This window comes from Eublepharis macularius, chromosome 1 (assembly GCF_028583425.1).
Source record: "Eublepharis macularius isolate TG4126 chromosome 1, MPM_Emac_v1.0, whole genome shotgun sequence".
In the NCBI taxonomy this organism is placed as follows: domain Eukaryota; kingdom Metazoa; phylum Chordata; class Lepidosauria; order Squamata; family Eublepharidae; genus Eublepharis; species Eublepharis macularius.
The window spans coordinates 49,540,311-49,562,052 of NC_072790.1; the positions used below are offsets into that span (position 1 = coordinate 49,540,311).

Sequence of the window (21,742 nt, forward strand, 5' to 3'; positions counted from 1 at the left end):
GAGAAATATAGACTCTATATGTTTACATATCTAGAAGTTTAATATAACATCACAAATGTAAATGGCTTTAATGACTGTGGATTTTATTGCTTAAGATGCCCAAGCTAGGTGCCGGTTGCTGAGGTATGAGCAAACATTCTTTCCTTGAAAGGCTACAGGGTCACATGGCTACGTTTTAGAAACGGAGGCATCTGAGATTCAGTCCCTTTATTTCTGTTGGTTTTATTTTTCAGTACATTCTGTGTGAGAACATTGGTAGGAACCCAAAGATCTACTTTAGGCTCAGGGCTTTTTTTTAGCAGGAACGCGGTGGAACGGAGTTCCGGAACCTCTTGAAAATGGTCACATGGCTGGTGGCCCCACCCCCTGATCTCCAGATAGAGGGGAGTTTAGATTGCCCTCCGCACCGCCAAACGGTGCGGAGGGCAATCTAAACTCCCCTCTGTCTGGAGATCAGGGGGCGGGGCCACCAGCCATGTGACCATTTTCTCCAACGGCAACCCACTGAGTTCCACCACCTCTTTTCCCAGAAAAAAAGCCCTGTTTAGGCTCATCCACCCACACCCAATCCCAACCCCAATCTGAACTGGAGCCCTGTTGAGATGATATTGCCTTTACAAAACTCTGGTAAGATCTAATCACAGCTCTCCCCTCATGTCATCTCCTTAGACCATAACACTACAGTCCAAACATGTTCTTCCATATGTAATTTAGCAGAACATGGAGCCCTTAGAGCAGTGATGGCTCAGGAGCCGTATGCAGCTTTTTGGCATGCCACCTGTGGCTCTTTTGGGCACTGCTTCCCAATTTGACACCTGTCTCATGTTTCAGGAAAATGGCAAAGGCCCTTGCCTGGTGCAGCTTGTAGTTGTCAAGTTGTTCCCACCTTAAAACAGCTGCCGTCAAAGGAACAAGTAAGCGGCAAGCCTCCTTGAGATGCAGGCCTCATGTCAGGGATAGAAGTAAAGGTGGCTCTTTCAAGTGATGGCCATTGCAGGTATGGCTCTCTGTGAGCCCTGGAGTGAATACCACTGCTTCAGAGAATGTATTGTGGTGGACACTTTCACCTTTTGATAGCTTATCTGCATCAGCTAACAAGCAGAAAGGTGAATTATATCACATTTTCGGAGCATATGTGTGGTAAAATGGCCTTCTCTAACAACCCATGGATCTGAAGGCAGACACTGATAGGAGAGAGAGGCAGGCAGACAGATGTTAAACAAAGAGAGAATAAAAAGGTTTGAAAAAGAGATTTTATTATTAGCAATTGGCACACACACACACACAATGTCTTTGTAAGCATGTTACAAACAGTTAACCCCACAACTAAGTGAAGCAGGCCATTGTTTTCTCATTTTTTGCAGGTGGGGGAATAGAGGCAGAGAAACCATCATTTGTTCAATGAGGACTGGCACTGAACTATGATTTGATCTGAGAGTTGTTAGGTCCAAATATAATATCCTTCCCTGCCTGTGGAGAAAGTACACGGAGGGGAAAGGTGAAGGGTTTTTCTTGATGCTTGCATTCACCAGTGTGAAATAGGCCATCGCTTTAGAGATAGGATTATTGGTTTCCATGCTGTGGCAAGGAAATTCAAAGCTTTTAAATACATACATCATGCTTGGATTTCCTTTTGCCCAGGGCTTTTTTTCCGGGAAAAGAGGTGGTGGAACTCAGTGGGTTGCCCTCGGAGAAAATCATCACATGGCTGGTGGCCCCGCCCCCTGATCTCCAGACAGAGGGGAGTTTAGATTGCTCTCCACACCGCCAAGCAGCGCGGAGGGCAATCTAAACTCCCCTCTGTCTGGAGATCAGGGGGCGGGGCCACCAGCCATGTGACCATTTTCAAGAGGTTCCGGAACTCTGTTCCACCACGTTCCTGCTGAAAAAAAGCCCTGCTTTCCCCTAAGTAATCAACAACACTCTCACTGACTTTAATAAGAGCAGTATTGTGCCTTATTATTAACCTTGAGAACATTTTTTCAGGGTGATTTTCCATAACAAAGAAAGATTGTATTACCTTTGCTAATGCTTCTGAAATATTCTTCAGTGGCTGTTTTATGGGATACTTAGCCATGTCCCACTCAAACCTTGTGAGATAACTAATTAGGTCAACTGAAAATATATAAATAAATCAATTAAAGAAACGTCTGTAAGTGGTAAACAGCTTCAACAAGTATTATTTTTCAGTCAAGGTCTGATCTAACATAAGAGCTTGCATCCGATGTGTGGCTTCTGAAGTAAGTCCCATGCATGATAATAATAACAGTTCGTTCATATTCTGCTCTTCTGGACAGATTAGTGCCCACTCAGAGCGGGGAACAATGTCAGCGTTATTATCCCCACAATACGTTTGGGAAGCAGGGGCTGAGAGAAGTAGCTTACCCAAGGACACTTCATAGCAGTAGTGAGATTCAAATCAATAAAGAGTTACATCACAGCTCAATTACCACTACTCTACACCAGAGTTTCCACTAGCAAAGGTTATCCCATGAACTGAATTGTGGAGATCCTGTTTCAGCTCATATGATAATTTTTGAGCAAGCTGTGTAGATGATCTGTTCAGACCAACTTGTGTATCAATCCACAGGAATCCTCTTAAAAGCCACACTCCAGATATGGAGACACAGTTCAAAACAGTTGCCTTTGCATTGAAATCAATGTTGTCTTCAAACTGAACTGCCAATCCAAAGGCAATGAGAATCTAATTCTTACCAAAGGCTTCCATCACGATTAATTCAAAGGAGTTTTGACACCGATGTCATCTATGTTTGGGTCTCTCATTACAGAAAACCAAACACATCTTCAAGAATAAGTTTAGCTTCAGAATAAAGTATTACAAACCAAATTTAACTTTTAATGGAATTGTCAATTAAAGTAACATTTGGTGGTAGATCAAATCAGTGACACTGAAATATTCTGTTCTGTTAGGCCCAGCATATCTTATCAGTACTTTCTCAGTACTTGATTTTTGAACTGTTTCCTTCAAACTGCAAGGGCTTCTAGCAAGACCTTTTCAATTGTAATAGCTCAGTGCTAAAACTCTTTCCTCAAAAAGGCCTGCCTAAGGCCAACCCTGCAGGTATCTAGGAAAAGGGTAACATTTTAATTTTGCTAGCTTTACTTTCAAGGACCACTTGAATTGTGTACAGTTCCCACTCTTTCTGATTTTATGGACGAGTGTTTTTAGTAATTGTAATACTAATTTAGTAATAGTTCTTGTAAATTGTGGCTTGTTATGTCAGCTACTTTGGTTCCCTTTTAGAGGAAGAAAATCCTATTACACATTCAATCAAGAAATCAATTAATAACAAACTGTACTGATTTATGAAATCTGTCCACATGATGTATTTTTGGTACAAGTTACTCAAACTTGTGCCAGAGTCATCAAGAGGGCAACAGAGGAATGAAATTCTAGGTGGCCTCGTCAGCCTGAGGGGATCATGGAATGGGACAAGGCCTGAGGCCTGGTTTCATGTGTTACTTGATTTGGATCTGAGGCCCTCAGAGGGAGACCCAGAAGTAATCTTCGGGCAGGCTGTTCTGGCTCAAAGCAGCCATGCACACAAACACATACAGGTCGAAAAGTCACCTGAAAACTACCAATGTCACTACCAGATTCTACACAGAAAAGAATGGCTGTGCCTTAATGAACTATCTTCAAACAGATGTGTTGCTTAAATCTTTAATAATAGCGCTTCAGCTGTTTTGTAGAGAAATGACTAATGCGCTTTCTAAAATATCAAATAGCAGCTGTGTAGAAATACAGATTTTGGGTTGGCTATGAGAGGAACTAGATGCAGAGGAGTTAGCCGTGTTAGTCTGTGGTAGCAAAATCAAAAAGAGTCCAGTAGCACCTTTTAAGACTAACGAGTCTCTCATTCTTCCTTCTTAGCTGTTAAGGGGATAGAAACACCAGGACATTGCAACCTTAACATGGCCATCCTAAAGACAGATGCATCCTCCTACCCCGTTGACTTCAATGTGCTTAGGAGGGTGTAACTCTTCTTAGGTCTGCAGTGTGAGTGTCCTTCCTATGTAACTGAGAAACGGATGTAGCAGTATATCGAACCAGTCCTCTTGCAGCTATTTTGGCTTGTATTTTCACACCCTTGAACTTCTCTTTGCACACTTCCTTATGCCATCTATTATATGGTTGGGTTAATTTAAAAGAATATAAAGTAGCCATGCACTGTCCAATGCAGTGGGTATGGCATGCATGTGTGTAAAGTGCCACCAAACTGTAGCTGAGTTATAGTGACTCCTTATGGGGGTTTTAAGGCAAGAGATGAACAGAGGGGGTTTGCCATTGCCTGCCTCGGCACAGAGATCCTGGACCTCCTTGGAGGTCTCCCATCCAAGTACTAACCAGGGCAGACCCTGCTTAGTTTCCAAGGTCAGATGAGATTGGACTAGTATGAAAGAAGGCAATTCCTGGATAAGTCTTTGAGGGTTAATATAGCTGCTAGGGCTTGTTTTTTCCTTATTAAAAAAGAAACATATAGGTCTTGCATTTGTGAAAAAGCTGTCTCTTTTCTCCAGATGGAGCATGCATTTTGAGCAGCCTCTTTAAACACATGAAACTTCTGCCCTTTTCAGTATCTGATTTATATGCCAAATGCCACATCTTGGAGAAAATCTGTTTAAATTGTATTTGTACTGTATTTATATTGTATTTTATTCTATGTTTATTGTCTTGTTTTTATATGTTTATGTATTGTATATGATTATAATGTTGTGTCCAGCCCTGAGCCTGCTTGTGGGGAGGTCAGGCTAGAAATTGAATAAATCAAATCAATTTACTTCCCTAGAGTCCCTGTAATCCCAGAAAGAGTCACTCTACAGTCTTGGATTTCCTGGGTGTGGAGTCTAACATGCATAGGAAAAAAACAGGAGCAAAGAATCCTGGAGCCAAAAGACTCCACCTTGATCTCCGTTACTCAAAATATGTTTAAGATTGCTTACCTTTGCAAAAAGACAACAAATTAGTCTTTGTACCAAAACATATATAAAAAGAGGAGTAACTGGTGTTATGAGATTTTATTTGCCATGGTCTTTCAAATCTCCAGGGTCAAGCTGACTGGTTGTAGAAGCTCTCTGAGCACAGCACCAATTGGTTGGGTCCTTATCAATTTTGCCTTGGAGCATTTTAAAAAGTCTCTCTTTTTAAAAAAAGATGTGGCAATAAATCAACTTTTGATTGGCAAAATGTTCAAGCAGCACTTAAAGAAAATAATAGCTAGCTTGCTTGAAGGATGGTGTGGGGGGCATACTATATGTACATTTGAAAGCACTCTAAAAGGCATAGAGCATATTTGTATGGCCTTTTGCAGCTTTTGGGGTAAGTTACTTTATTTGATAGATTGAACATGTCTATCACAGTGGTAAAGGGCTGATAGCTTATGGACTAATCAGAGGTCCAGCTAGGAAGTGTTTGAGGCCACTATAGACAAATTTGGTATAGTTAGCTTTATTGATTGTTATGACATCTAGTTTTGAATTAAACTGATCATCAGGAAAGAACAGAATCTTACAAAGAAAACCATGCCTAGACAGTAACAATGCCATCCTATGCAGATTTACTCCAGTCTAAGTCCATTGATTTAAAAGGGTTTACACTGGAATCTCGGTATTAGGTAAAAGGTATTAGGTAAAAGGTAAAGCACCAAGTCATTACTGACCCATAGGGGGACGTTGCATCACGGTGTTGGCAGACTTTTTGTTACAGGGTGGTTTGCCATTGCCTTCCCCAGTCATCTACACTTTACCCCCAGGAACCTGGGTACTCATTTTACCAACCTCAGAAGGATGGAAGGCTGATAGCCGAACTAGACGAGACGAATTACACGAGTCTATGTGAGTGACCAGATTCAGTTTTTTCCTCAACTTCCCATGTCTCTTTTACTCCCGATGAACTAATGTCTGTGGCTCTGCTCTGGGCATGTGTCAGCAAAAAAGTGGTTTACATTGGCAAGTGTCCATGGACCATATCATTGAGTCACCGTTGCAGCGTGGTGATTCTGTTTTGCTTCCACTTCCCTCTTCCCGCACAGAAAGGCAATAGGGGACAGGGGATGGTTACAGGGGATGGTTCAAGCATGCACAAACTGGCAGCGCATGATGGGATACCATTCCTGTGCCTTGGAGGAGCACAGAAGAAACCCGTGCCAGCATGGACATGGGATCAAGCGCAGTCTGGCCGCTCTGGCGAGAGTACAAGAAAGCAACAGGGAGACATGTGTAAGTTCATTTGCATGTTGTTCGCGTGTCATTTGTATTGTGTAGTTCGGCTCTGAGTAAAACTTGAGCCAGTTATTTGAACTCAGCATCCGCCAGGATCAAACTCAGGTCGTGAGCACAGCTTGGACTGCAGTACTGCAGCTTACTACTCTGTGCCACAGGGATCCCTCTCTGTATTAGGATTGCATGGTAAATTAACAAAACAAGGTAAAAATGTTCATGATGATAGACTAGGCAGCTGGAGGGCACAACACCAGAGTTTCTTATGGTATAATATTTGATATTTGTTAAAATCTGCTCCAATACCTTGTCTACTGCTGGCTTCACTTAAATACTAGATAAATCTTATTGTCTTCCACATCTTTCCAAGCCCTATGAAGGAATTCTCTACAGGATTTATTCTCAGTGAAAGATTTGTTACACACAAGGAAACCAGACTTGCTTTAACCGGTGTTAAAATCAGATAGACCTTTATCAAAACTAATAAGGTAAAATGTGATGGGCCCACTTATTTTCATAAGAGGCTAAGTCATGCATAATTTTCCCACAAATATGGTGGAGCTGGAAAGGGAAACACAGTTGGATTACTGCAGCATGCTCTTCACCACGATTTCATAGCTTCCTTGGCAGCCCTGGGCCTCTCTCAAATAGTAACAGGCCATACACATGAAAAAGGCCACACCTTGGACAATATTGCTCCTCGTCAACCTCTCCAACCCTTGAGATAGAAGCCAGCCCCATGGTTTACCACAGAGCTGGGTAACTTATAGAGGACTGGAAGATATCTAAAAAGGTGCTAGCAGAAAACTGAGTCTGATAGAGCATGCTACAAAGCCCATTAGAAGACCTATGAAACTGCGATGAGAGAAGCAAGGAAATGTTATTGCTCTGCAATCATTGCAGCCTACAATACAGTAGACCATGCCATCTTGTTGAGGCATTTGGAGGCAGAAGTGAGTATCAAGGGATGTGCCTTGGACTGGTTTAAATAGTTTCTCATAGAATAGACTTAAAGAGGAGACCCGCTATCTGCGGAGTGGAAATTATCTTGTAGGGTTCCATGGGGCACAAGCCTATCTCCCATGTCATTCAACCTCTATGTAAAACCTTTAGAACTCATCCATGTGGATGATACCCAGCTAGGTATCTCAGGATATTGGCCATCACATACAAAGCTCTTCATGGCCTTGGTCCATCATATCTATGGGACTACCTCTCTCCCTATACCTCAGGAGCTTCAACTCATCTGAACAGGGCCTTCTGCACATGGGCAAAATCAACAGCTACTTGTACATGTGCATTCTCTGTGGTGGCCCCCACCTTATGGAACAGGCTACTCCAAGAGGTCAGGAAAGCCCTCGCTCTCCTAGCTTTCCACAAACTATGCAAAACTGATTTATTCAACAGGGCTTTTTATTCAGATAGGAGGGCTGTACAGTAAAGAAGCGGTCTCAAAGGGATGCATTAGTAAAGGGATAGGGACTGTAGATTTTACTTCTATGTACTATCTGTTGCTTTAAGTATGATCCTACTTGGTAGATCCTACGTTGCTTAATATGTCCATCTTATAGCCCCTGTGATTTCTATTTTAAACTGAAAGTTATGTCAGAAGAAGGCCTCTGGAGCTCATGTGAAGAAGGAGCAGCACCCCCCCTGGCCAGCACTCCTCCACCCACCCGGTTTGAAGGCAAAGGAGGGAGGGAACTGTAGTTGCTGGACCTTTAAAGCCCTTCATGCCCTGGGACTCACATATCTGAAGGACCATCTTCTTCCATATGTCTCATACACCAACTGTGACCCTCACGTTGTCTCACCACTTCTTCCTCTGCGTGCATAGAGCTGCTGCCTCCACTGAAATGGATTAAACATCCCTCCTGCAGAAGAGCTCTATATGCTTATTACTGTGCGCTGGGCCTCGGGATTGAGAACAGGTATATCCTGCTGAAGTCAGTGACAAAACTCCTACTAACATTAATGGTGATGGTTCACCTCCAATGTATATCAACCCTATTAGTTCCTATATTTATTGCCGAAACTACAACGTGACAATAAACATCAACTGCCCTAAGAGTTCTTCCCTACCCCATAACATCCAGTACGGCTCACCTCATGTCAGAATGTCACAGTGTTCCACTTTTTCTCAACCCCCCCTGCAGTAAGCTAACAATAATGGGGGCAGAAAAACATAAAATGTCACAATATCACAACAGGAGGCAACTTTTACTAGATGTTGCAGAAGGGATGGGAGGGAGCTAATTATACAACTGCTATTTTCAGTGGCTACTGTACCTTTATTACATCTACTTTGTAAAGATCAGTCACTAAATGGTTAATCTATTGATGAATTTTTTTTGTTAAGACCAAATAGACTTTGGATAATTTTTAAAAAGTCGTAATATAATGTGATTTCATAGCAGTTGATCATAAGAACAAACATGCAGTTGCATTATCTTGAGTGTTTACACAATCCAATAGTCCCTACGTCCTTTTGTTATGCATGCAGAGTGGTTAAAAGAGAAGCTGAAAAGCTTGGGGAGAGAGGAAAGAACAACAAACAATATCAAACCTGCTGCTGTCTGAGCCATAGAGAGAGGGTGATCGAGCTACGAGGTTGTTACAGAAATCCGTCGTAACCTGATCACTGTACCCCTACAACCAGATGTAAACTTCAGTCTATCATTTAAACACATCAACACATGCTTGCAAAACACAAGTCACCCATGCTCTACATACTCTTTAGAAATTTCATTTTATTCTTCACTCCTGAAATACAGTAAGTGTAACTGATTATTAAGATACTTGGCTTAAATATAGCTGTTATTACCTTTAAGGGATCTGTGTAAAAAACCAGAATTCTTTAATTTAGCCTATAAACACATGTGGCATTTCAATAAATAATTTTTTTAAATAGTTTTCTCCCTTATAGAACAAGGGAACAGTGAGCGAACTAGCCAACACAGGGCTGGAATCCACGTCCTTTGGATAAAGGGAAAGAGAAATCATTCTTTCTGTAGAGTTTTATCAGACTCCAAACAGCTCTTACCTCAGACTTCTGATTGGCTTGGAACTGGGTATAAAGTTTGGCACAGTTAGGGACACTTTTGAGAGCAGAAAGCAAATAGGCCCTAAACAATAAATGGTATCTGAATATTAAGAATAACAAAGCAAAACAAAACAGCCAGGATGGGCAAAAATAAAAAAGCACTAGGAGGAACCTAGAATTCTGCTGCAAAGAACTGTTCAGACCACCTCCGCTCTGCTTTTACCTTTTCCTGCAACTTGCCCTTTGCCACTTGTTCAAATACTGCCACGGTGTGTTCCCACAGTTGTCCTCTTATCTATGCTACTAGCACCAGGTAAATTACAATTGTGTGGCCCAAGCCCTTGATAAATAAGGTACTAAAAATAAACCATTGCTTTTCAAAGGAAGAAGTTTCTTGATCTGGCTAGGGGGCTATATTCATATGGAAGCAGGCTTCCATGTGCACATCCCTAGCTAGATAAAAAATCATACACAAACACAATTTTCATGTGCCTAACTCCTCTCTTTGATGCAATAGCCACACACTTTTAAAAAGCTGAAAACCTATTGCATGGCTATAAAAACCTGAAATGTTATTGTATGGGTGGGAGAGAGGATCTCCTCCCACTATGTTTTCCCCACTAAACACATATAGGGGATTTTAGCCTTTAAAAACAGTTTATGAATCTGCTGTCTCACACATTTAGAGTTGCCAGTTCCTGTTACCCTCCCAACGGGGAGGTGGGCAGGGGGGACACCTGGCACTTACGTCCTCAATCTATTCATGCATGTGCAACAACCCTAGACCAGATCCCATTTCCATTTTTTAACTTAATTTTAAAAAAATGGAAATAAAACATATAAACTGATACTTCACATATGCAAACCAAAAGATGGGAAGAATTGATATCCCAAGGTAAGTTTTAGTGGGGAGCCATGTTGGTCAGCAGTTGAACAGCAGGATTTTAGTCGAGTGGCACCTTACAGACTATTTTAAGTTTTATGTATCTTCCACTGACTGCAGTGGCTCTGTGTAGTGTCTCTTACTAGGCTACTTAACCCCCAGTTTGATTTTCCTTTCTGGCTACAAAAGCTGCCAATTGCCAGGCATGAAATAATCAGAGTAAATAAAATAAAGTATAGTCATTGTTGTATAGTAATTCATACTATGTAGAAACATGAAAAATAGGGCTAGGGAGCCAATGAGTAAAAGATCTGGATGTATGATAATACAGTGCCTTCAAAACACGACATCCTCTTCACCTATATCCAAGACAGCCATCAATGAAGAATCTGCCCTGATTCCAGTGGGAAAGAAATGGCCTCTAGAGGCTATTTCCAGAGCAGAAATAACATCAGTTCCTAAGATTTGAGTGTAATTAATCCTATTTGTTTACATTAGAATCTGGATGCAAATAATAAATAAATAAGCAAGCAGAACATTCCAAGATCATGGTTTTATATGACCTACCTCCACTTGCCAGCAAGTTTTCTTGTACTTTATCTTTTGAGTCTTCCAAAACTTCTCCAATATACTGAGCAATTTTCTTTATTACACTTGACAGAAGCAAAGAAAGGTTAATGATAGTTCAAATACAATACTAAATTGTACACATTTATTTATTCATTTATAGCCCACTTTCTCACTGATTCAAGATGGATTACATAATGTATGTTAATGTTATCAGGAACCTAATAAGCAATATAGTAGGCCTAGGATTCAATCTGAAACAAAGCATAAGTATGAGACACAGTATGTTTAAAAGTTCAGAAAACGGTATCACATATATATAGAAAACAATGCAGTGATAATACAAAGTAACTTTCAGTGTGATATTCAAAACTATTTTTATTTAGAATTTTATATCACAACTGGGGTTGCCAGGTGTCCGGTTTTCACCTGGCAGTCCAGTATTTTAGGAAACTGTTTGGGGCAAATATTCTCCCCAAACCGGACACCTAGTCCCTCCCCTTTCCCCCTCTCCTCACCCCTTCAGCTGCGTGGCACAGCTGCTGGTTCAGAGAAACAGCCAGTCAGCACAGGTAGCCAGGTGGCCTCCTATGGCTGTGTAGTGTGGCCCAGGGGAGTGGTCAGCAGTCCAGGCGGCCTCCTCTGGCTGTGTGCTGCTGCTAGGGTTCCCAGTTCCACAGTGGGAGTGGAGGATTCCCTGTGAGCTCTGGCGTGCATTCTCGCGTGCTCCAGACCCTTTGTTCTTGGAATGATGTTATTCCCGGTGCAACAACGACGGGTCTGGAGCATGTGCATACTTTGCACGCATGCACACATAGTAAGTCTCCCCTGGTTTGGAGCCCGGGGGACTTGGCAACTCTAGGTGCCACCCCAGAATGGCACCCAGAAGTGTGGGGGGAGGTTGGTATGATTATCTCACTTCCTGCAGTGACATCATCACACCATCCCAGAAGCACATACGCAAGTAAGTCTCCCCTCCTCCCCAGGGTCCAGTATTAGCCTGGACCCCATCTAGCAACCCTAATCACAACTGAGACAACACTACAAATGTGTAGTCATAATGCTTTTGATGTTGCTAGACCAGACCCTGAGATGAGTCCTGTATCTTGAATATCGTTTGAAAGGGAGAATGATTGCATGTCTGGCTTGCCCATTCAGTCCAATACTCCAATCAGGAAAGTATACTTAGGATTTGAGTTTAACAGGTTTACCATGGCAGGGCTGGTTCTAGGTATTTGGTCTTCCGAAACAAGATATACCCATTGTATCCTTCTATACCGCCACCAACTGGGCCTCCCACAACCCCCTGAAACAACAGCAGATGGACAGAAAGCTATCCTGCCCCAAAGGTAGAACAATCCCTCAGTTATTTCATCCTTGAGACTTTCGGAGTGCTGCTCCAGTATCCAGTCACCTTTCAGAGGGGGATGGAATGGTGAAGGGAAGCAAAGCAACAGTTCCGTTCAGATCTGTCACAGAAAAAGAGCAGTCAGTATCAAGGGTGGCTCTGCCTGGTACGGTGGCAGCATCGTTTAGCTCTACCTCTGGGAGATGACAGTTCCCAGTACCCAGTCAGGCCTGTCTCTGGCGATGAGCAGACTTGGTACTGTTTAGTCTGATTCTTGGAAAAGGGCAGGCTGGTGTGGGTGGAATCCTATGTGTGTGTGAAAGGTTCTAACTTGGTGGTCAGGCAGTCAAAGCCTGTTTGTACCTGCAAGCACTAAAAGGAATTTAAATCACAACCTAGCTTAAGGTTAAGTGCCTCAGCCAGGCTTTTCCTAGGAATGTTGGGAGACCTGGGCTGCTGGTTTGTCCTTTAAAAAGAATCTGTACGTCAATAAGTCTTTTTTATAAACCTTATACATATTTTATAAACCTCCTGCTTCAGTGATGTCTTGAATTCTTACTCACCACAAAGCTTACCTTATGGCAGTGAACCCAAATCCGTTATATTCACTGCCATAAGAACATCTAGCAACTGAGGGGAAGGTTTACATGTAAAACAAATTAAGTTCACCAAAATTATAGGAAGCTGTGTGGGTTCTCTCTGTTGGAAAAAAAGGCCTGTTACAGTATGGTGGTCAGCAGTGCATCAGCAAGTGTTAGGAAATTTTGAGGGAAGTGGCTGGGGAGGGTGGAGTTTGATGAGGATGTGACATTACTTCTGGGTGACATTCTAGGAACTTGCCCTGATCTTTATGGTAAAAACTATAGAGACATAAGAAAATTCCTAGAGCATTACTATGGAGGTCCTTTTTTTATCCTACACCTCAATTTCTTGAGGGTGGGGGATTAGGGCCAGTGGTGAGGGTTTACCCATCAAATCTGGGCATGTGACAGGGCTATCTCTGAGGTTTGGCTTGGCCCCAGTGGTAGCAGCATGGGTTCTGGAAATAATACCCATCCCTAGGCGTGAACCAAACCTAGTATTGTATCAGAGCCAAGCTACAAGAGACGAATTACACAAGGAGGAGCACATGAAGGGAGTTGCAGTGTTAGCCGAGAAGCTGAGTTTTAAAAGAGATCGGAAGGTTTTGTCAATTTCCCCTCTCTACAGAGCCAGGGGTTTCTTTCTTTCCTCTTCACCTCTTAGAAGGGGGAGGTGAAATTGACAGAGCCTTCCAGAGGCAAAGAGGAAATTAACAAACCCTCTGAGCTGCAGTCTCCCTGGCTCTGCAGAGAGGGGAAATTGACAAAGCCTTCCAATCTCTTTTAAAACTCAGTTTCCCAGCTAACATTGCAACTCCCTTCACATGCTCCTCCTCGTGTAATTCGTCTCTTGTAGCTTTGCTCTCAGTGTGCCGCCCTAAACAGTTGTTTGGGTGGCTTGAGAAGAGAACTGGCCATAGTCATAGAGCATGAAGGAGCCAGGTATCCTGTTTTGGAGGAATGTTTTCCCCAAACAGTCCCGCGAAATACCGGACTGTCTGGGTGAAAACTGAACTGGCAATCCTAGTTGTGATATAAAATTCTAAAAAGCCACAACATTAAGATATAACAGAAAGAAAGGGCCTAAATTCTCAGCCTTAGTATCTCTGGTCAACCCAGCTCGTATCAGTGAGTATAGCCACATTCTTGATTTAAATTTATTTTATTTATTTAAAACATTTATCTATCCACCTTTTCCCCAGCCATCCCAGAGCCCAAGGCAAGTCATGTTGCTTACTGGTTTAATATATTGAATAGAGAGCATTAGCATTGGACTAGGGGTACCTAGGTTCAAATACTTGCTCAGCCATCTCGAGACAGTTAATCTTTATTAGCCTAGCCTCCTTGAAAGTTTTTATTTTCAGGATAAAATTGGGGGAATCCTGACCTTTAAGGAAAGGACAGGATGCAAAATTGATAGGCAAATAAACCACCTGACAAGTCCCTGATCATCCTGGTGCGTGCCCTCTGATTTACAAATCTTACAAGTCTTAATTTTGCTGAGCTTCTAAACCTGTCCACCTGTTGTTAATTTTTATCTTGCCCATCCCCCAAGGAGCTCAGCGAAGCATACATAGTTCCCTTCCCCTCTTAATTTTATTCTCATATCTACCCAGTGCCCAAGGTCACCTAGGCATCTTTGTGCCTGAGTGGGGATTTGATCCCAAGTCTGCTTTGCCCTGGCCAAATACTCTAACCCACACTGGCTATAGGTATGCTATGACCCTTCTCTTTAAGCTCCTTCTGTTCACCTTTGTCAGTAATTTTAAAATGGGCTCAAAAACAACAACATGCTATTTGATAAGGGGACGAATCAAGAATGAAGAGGCAGGAAGCACCAGAGTGCCAAAAGCTGCCTTATTGTGACATGGAAAAATACTCTCTCTCCCTGTGTAAATAAGTAATAAAAGTACATGGAAACAATAGACCCTGCAAACGCTTGCCCCTGCTCTGCTATCCTGGCCAGAAGCAGCGCTGACAGGTTTCTGCTGCCGAGCTAAGTTTACCAGGCTTCTCACATGTGTTTATCTAATAACAGTTCCACCACCAGCATGTTTCAGTGGGCAGAAATATAAGCGTCTACTTCCTTTGCCTGGCTTCTTACCCATCGCCTTCTTATGTGTAGGCTTATATGTCTGTCATATTAATCCTTGAATCCACAGATCTTTCAAAAATTCACTGCTCTTTCAGCAGTGTACAAAACACACTGTTTACTGTCACCATTTGTTTTGTCTTGTGAGAACGGAGGGTCAAGCTACAAGTGACTAATGACACAGGTTGGACACTTATCAGCGTCCCTCAAGTTTTGATGGGAAATGTAGGCATCCTGGTCTTGCAGCTTGGCTCTCCGACTGTTGTCCAAAGGACTTTTCAACTATCACTTGTCCAACATTCTGCCAAGCTGCCTACATTTCCCGTCAAAACTTGAGGGAAGCTGACAAGTGTCCAGCCTGTGTCATTCGTCACTTGTAGTTTGGCCCTAATATAGCACGATGGGTGAAAGTGGGAGCTCTGATGCGTTCCTTACACAGATCTTACCCTAGTCAAATACAGCCGGATCCTATATGTTTACTGAAGAATAAGTAAACATGGGGCTTACTCTCTTGTAGATGGGCACAGAATTGCAGTGGTGTAAGAGGCTAAAATCCAGGACTAGGATCTGAGACACTCCAGTTCAAATTCCCACTCTGCCATGGATGCTTGCTGGTGGGGTGACCACTCACCAATTTGGTGTGAGAATAAAAATGAAGAAGAGAAGAACTGCTTTGGGTCCCTGATTCCCCACTGGGGGAAAGGCAGGGGTATAAAAAAGTAAATAAATAAAGAGCTTTAAGCAAACCTCTCAGTATAGACCTGCACATTTAAACCAATAAGAGCAGTGATTTGGTTAAAGACATAGTGGGTTTGTTTGTTTGTACAATGGGTAACGGATAGGTTTTGTCACATTTTTGGTGCCTTATTTTGCTTCCATTGTGTCATTTTTAAAAGTTTTATGATTACTAGGGGCCTCAAAAGCTGCAGGCAGTCTGGGCTTTTCTTGATCTCTGAGATGGCAATCCTGTCATTTTAAGTTATATATATATATTTAAAAGCCTACTTCAGCCCCAGTGGTGTTTGTTTTGTATAGTTGTGATCAGGGGGTTTTTTCTGGGAAAAGAGGTGGTAGAACTGGGTTGCCCTTGGAGAAAATGGTCACATGGCCGGTAGCCCTGCCCCCTGATCTCCAGACAGAGGGGAGTTTAGATTGCCCTCCGCGCTGCCCGGCGGTGCGGAGGGCAATCTAAACTCCCCTCTGTCTGGAGATCAGAAGGCGGGGCCACTGGCCATGTGACCATTTTCAAGAGGTGCCGGAACTTCGTTCCACCGCGTTCCTGCTGAAAAAAAGGCCTGGTTGTGATGGCATACAGAATGGTAGGTAGATGAGGTAGCATCTGTGGGATCTTCTGACTGGTGAATTTGTCTTGGTAAACTGTTCATCAGCTGGAATCCCATGATCAAATTTTCCAACTCTATCTCAGGCCTTATGGTTATGCTGAAGGAGCTGGCTGCTTAGGATTGCCAGCTCAAGGTTGGGAAATGTGTGGAGATTTGGGGGTGGAGCCTGGAGAGGGTGGAGTTTGGGGAGGAGAGAGAGCTTGGCAGGGATGTGATGCCATGGGGATATGCAAAGAAACTGATCCTAGTAGTGTGGAGATCAGAACTAATTTCCAGCCCCACCTGGAGGTTGTCAACCCCATCATTAGGTACAATATGCCTCTATGGCTAAATTAACTTCTTATATGAACAACAGACCAACACAGGAACTCCAGAAAAACCTGAGAGATTTCTTTGAATACATAGCTGAAAATTAAGAAAAATCAAGAATAGTTAAGATGGATATAGAATCAATTATAAAATAAAGATCTTAATAATGTTGAATATAAAATGTGATGTGTATGATTGAATATAGAATGCTGAGTATAAAAATTTGGGTATAAGTAATTAAGGATAAGGAGAGGAGTAATATTATGAAATTTAACTCTGTCGTTCTATATCCTGCTTATATTAAATCTATTCTGTATTCTATTCAAGATTCTTTACATACTTTCTATTGTCTTTTTTCCCTTCATTTAAATAAAGTTATAAAAAAACTTTTTTAAAAAAAGGCTGCCCCGTCAAAAAGGAAAATGCAAATTTTAGGCCTTATTTACAGTTGTCCTCCTTTAAGCAAAATAGCACCAAACCTCCTAACTCTGGCTGAATTCTAAGGCCAGGCTTAAACAAGTCAGAGTGAAGTCAACACAGGCACACTGTGTCTTATAAAAACAACACCAATTTGCTATCTGTATGTAGTAAATAAGGTCTATTTTACCTTTCAGCAAAGGTATCAAGTTTCCCCAACTCATCTGAGAGGCCGACAAGAGCATCCAGGGTGCCCACCTGGCAGAAGGGAACACAAGGGCATAAAAAGACCACCTACATGCCATTGTCTATCAGAGTTTTTTGAAAGCAATCTTTATTTGGCAAATATCTAAGTTATCAGATTTATAAGCACACATACGGTAAGTTTGGAAAACTTCTTCTTCAATGGAAAATGGCTGTAATACCTCTTAGACACTGCTAACTTATTCTGAGTAAAGTAAGATTGTCACATGATAATACACCACTACAGTCTTCTTCCCATTTTTGGTTCCTCCACGGTTTTGTAGCTCATAATGTAAAACAGTGCAAATGTCATTTTGAACTGCTAAAGTCAGAGGAAGCTTTCCTGCCCGACTTCAGCAGTAGGAGACATGAATGTTTCACCGTAGGAATGAATGATCTACTCACTACTACCCAGCAAAAGGTGGGTGTCTGGAAAATAGTTACACCACATAAATTGTTCCTGTCCTTTCTTAAAACCAGCTTCTCCTTTTGTATGAAGCAGTATCTGTCACATTCTCATGATTATAATATCACAGTCTTTTGCCACATCTATTGCTATAATGTCACTGGTTCTGTAAGATGGACATCAGCACAGGTTGCTACCAAAAAGAAAACAGAGTATTGACAGAAAAGCCTGAAGATTTATACAGGAAGGGAACAGCTGACAGAGAGTGGCTCTGGCTCAGTGGAAGATTTTTGGTTTTACATGTATAAAGTCACAAGTTCAATCCCCACCTTCTCCAGTTAAAAACAGGTGATGTGAAAGACATCTACCTGAGACTCTGGAGAGATGCTGTAAAAAATATTGAATGTGACGGACCAATGGTCTGATTCAGTAAAAGGCACCTTCATGTGTGTTCATGGGATGCTGAACAAGAGCTCCCCAAGAAAATGCACACATTTTCATCAATATCCTTTTAAAGCAGAGTGAACAGGTCTGCACAAAAGTTTGCCAGAAGCACAAACTCTGGGAAGCAGAGCTGTAATCTGACTAAAGTTTTGTTTACAGTCCACTCCTGGTCGTATTTATGCTCAATCCAAAGGGGTTTATTCCGAAATGAGTATTCAGGTTGCTATCCTATGAACACCGGGGAAAAGGTCTTATTGAATTCAAAGTGACATATCTGTGCAAAGCAGGGCTGCTGGGAGATCCCAACATTTTCTGTAATGTTAAATGTTAAAAAGTAACAAGGGGAGTAGATTAGATGCAAGTTATAATGCAGCAGAAAGGAAGCTGACTTGTTCACATGTTTCCCCAACAAAAATCATACACCGCCAGATCTGTTATTAGCTTCTACAGTGGAGGGGGAGTCCTCGTTCAATATTTTGACCAGCACAGGCTATGATTATTCATTTCAATTACAACAGATCTTCAGTGATGAAAGGGGCAATGGAAGTCCTGCTAAAATCCAGTTTTGTCTGCTAGATAATTAATTATGCAAAACAGAATTATTGCCTCCATCCCTGATACATTGCATCAAAAAGAACGAGGACAAAATAAAGGTGTTTGTCAAGCTTATCTTAAATGACTTATTGTACAATTATTTTACTATTTCAGTGATCATAAAGAAAAAACAAAAAATGTTTCCACTCTTTCCCTTCTCCCTCCATGTTGCTGATATCCTGGGTTGTTCCTTCTGACCTTTCCTCCCATCTTTACCTTGAGATCAGGGATGGTGAACTTGCTGTTGCTGGACAGGTTGGCCTTGAAAGTCACAGTGTTCATTCTTTCCCAGGCCGTCAGATTTGCTTTATCACCCGGTGCCGAAATTAACCAGAATTCTGACATGGTGTAAGCAGTCCCCTTCACTCAGAATCACTGTAGCCAAAGACAACACACACAGGCACACAAAACCCACAACAAATTAGTTTAAAGGCAATCTTCTCTGTTTTAGGTTAACTTTTTCAAAAGCAGCAGGATGATTAATATTTCAGCCAATAGGCACAGAAAAGACGGAGAGTCACCTTCCAATCCAGATCTTAAATTAAATGTTCGTGACCTTCCTCTGAATGCCAGAAAAAGAAGGCAATAGTTCCCTTTTTTTTCCTGCTCTGGGTTGTTTCATCCGGTCCGTGGGGAAAAGTTTGCTCCAGGCATTAGTAGCCTGAGACTGCAATTCACTTTATTGCAAAAGTAATAATGTTTTTAAAAACATATTCCAAGTTCAGACTCGTTAACTGAAATGGAACTAGCTAGTTTCAAACAAGCACATTGTGAATTTCAGGTAAAGAGATGATCCGATGCAGCCTCTTATTGGTAAAGGCATCAAAACTCTTCTTGAAAATAGCATCAGGGTTGGGGAACAGTATTGCCTTTACATTTTTTCTTTAAAATAAAGTATTAGCAGTACCATCCTAAGCAGAATTATACCTGTGACTGTCTAAGTCCATTGGCATCAATGGGCTCAGAACAGTATATCTATGCTTAGGGCTGCCCTTTTAAAGCTTCACAGTAAGTAAATACAATACAAAGAGAATCCCAAAGAGAGAAAGTTTACTACATCATTCATAATTTATACTACTAGTAATAATACACTGACAGAATGGAAGTAACTACATGTGAGTTCTAAGAACTAGAAACTAAAAATGGGAGGGAAGGCAATAGAAATGAATACAGTAGTTTATAGATAAAATTTAAAAAGGTTGAGCAAATAATGTAATAGAAAAACATCCCAAAGAAAAATATCCCAAAGAAAAAGAAAGCAAACCTCCCTATGTGTATCCCAGCTGGATGAAGAACCACACAGAGAGACCCACAAATAGGTTCCTGGTCCAATTCATCTAATAAGACAGCACAGAGTTTCCCCCAATGTTTTAGAAAGGGAGTAGGATTCATCTTTTATAGTTAACAACATTCTAGGGAAATATTTATTTATATTATTTATAGTCCACCTTTCTCACTGAGAATCAAGGCAGATTACACAGTGCAGGTCAAGACAATCAATGGCTGGTATATCCAACAAACAATACAATTGGACATGGATTGCAGAAATTTGAAAAGAACAGAACTAAATACAGATATGAAACACTGAAGAAGCAAAAGATAAGTAATTTGACATGAACATATTAAATGATGTGAAACTCGCAGTAGGAACATATCTACACCAACAGATAGTAACCAGTAGTATAGTGTACAGGCTCTGTCCCAGTAGACAAGCAGTAAGTTTTTTTTTTTTAAAAAAGAAGCTTGCTGCCAAGTAGGTATATTTCTAAACATGCTGCTCTGTTTATTGTGGAGAAATTCAATCATTTAAACAAATATGTGCCATCAGGTCACTGACAGGTCATCTTTTATCTCATCAAGTTTCAGAGAATATCCAGAGTCCATCCCTACAAAATGACTATTGCTATACACGCAATTTAAAAAACCTCTTTGTGTGCAACTCTAACCTGGATGGTCCAGGTAGCCTGAGCTTGTCAGATCTCAGGAGGTAAATAGGCTTGGATCTAGTTAGTATTTGTATGGGGGGCACTGAAAAAGATCATGGTTGCTATGGCGAGGCAGCAACAGCAAACCACCTCTGAACGTCTGTTGCCTCGAAAACCCAATGGGGTTGCCATAAGTTGGCTGCAAGTTGATGGTGCACACACATACTGCGCATACCCAAAGGAAAAAATAATTTACTAAACAAAGTGATACAATTAGCATTCCACAAATGCTCTCAAAATATAAAAGACATGTCCCAATGCATCTGATAAAGTGACCTCTGACTCAAAAAAGCTATGCTGGAATAAATTTTGTTAGTCTGTAAGGTGCCACTGAACTATTATATTTTGCTGCAGAACACCACAGCTGCCCACTCCAAATTCTCTCCAAATACAGAGTCTATTCCCCTCTCCTATAGTTTTTTATCCAAGAGAGCCTTTGAAACTTGCTGTGTGACAACATTCTTACAAAAATCCAAAGCGGTCCCTGCATCATTTTCTGTTTTGCCGTTTAAACTTTTCCTCTCCAGTTTCACAATGTGAATGAGTTCTGTTTCTTTTGTCTGAAGAGACTTGTGAAACCCAAAAGCTTGTATCTCTCAGACAAATCCAGATCGGTCCAGTAATTTTATTAATGCTTGTTTTTCGAATATGGTTTTACTGTGACAAGTGACAACGATTTCTGTTTTATTTAGAATATTCAAACAAGGAAATGGTGGAGGGGAAGGTACTTTCTCCCACCCGCACCTGATTTTAGAAATAAGAACAGCCAGCCCGTCCATAAACCTGGCCCCTGACAATCAAAGCCGTCTATTCGCATAGAGTCGAAGCACTTCCGCCCAATTCGATATGCCTGGCCGAACAGAGCAAGGGCATCGCTCTCCTTGCTGTTGCCTACTTGGGATCCCCTGATGGACTCAACCGAGCCACAGCCGGCAGCGACTGGCCACAGCCACGCTTTTCCAATAAGCCGAGCTGGCTCCTGGCGCAGCAAATCGCAGACCTGCTGCTCCGATCGCGGCGAAGTTTGCCTTGTTCAGCTCCGGAACGGGCAAAGCAGCCCCCGGGATTCTGCAGAACAGCCCCGGAGGGAGGAGGAGGTCCTGCTGTTTTCCCACCAGAGCCCTTTGGCGAGGCAAGTGGCTGCCTTCCCTTACCTGCCGGCGGCTGCGCCTTTAATTCTCCAGCCACAGCGCCTCGCTGCTGGCTGAGTAAGAGATCCAGCCAGCCGCGCGTTGCTTCGCCAGAGG

The 21,742-nt window shown here is 42.0% G+C and overlaps 1 protein-coding gene across 2 annotated transcripts in view; it reads right to left on the minus strand.

Annotated features, from left to right (window-relative positions):
• Positions 1-21,742, minus strand: part of ATP6V1C2 (ATPase H+ transporting V1 subunit C2) — a 34,425-nt gene extending 12,683 nt beyond the window's left edge. Inside the window, exons 1-6 of one of the 2 annotated variants that reach the window (XM_054977369.1) lie at positions 21,650-21,742; positions 18,727-18,885; positions 17,014-17,081; positions 10,734-10,819; positions 8,974-9,003; positions 2,021-2,115 (exon numbers count right to left, since the gene is read on the minus strand). In XM_054977369.1, coding sequence (XP_054833344.1) covers positions 2,021-2,115; positions 8,974-9,003; positions 10,734-10,819; positions 17,014-17,081; positions 18,727-18,855 — 408 coding nt within the window. In that variant the 5' untranslated portion in view covers positions 18,856-18,885; positions 21,650-21,742. The remainder of the gene's footprint in view (positions 1-2,020; positions 2,116-8,973; positions 9,004-10,733; positions 10,820-17,013; positions 17,082-18,726; positions 18,886-21,649) is intronic. The other variant, XM_054977359.1, reaches the window with a different exon arrangement.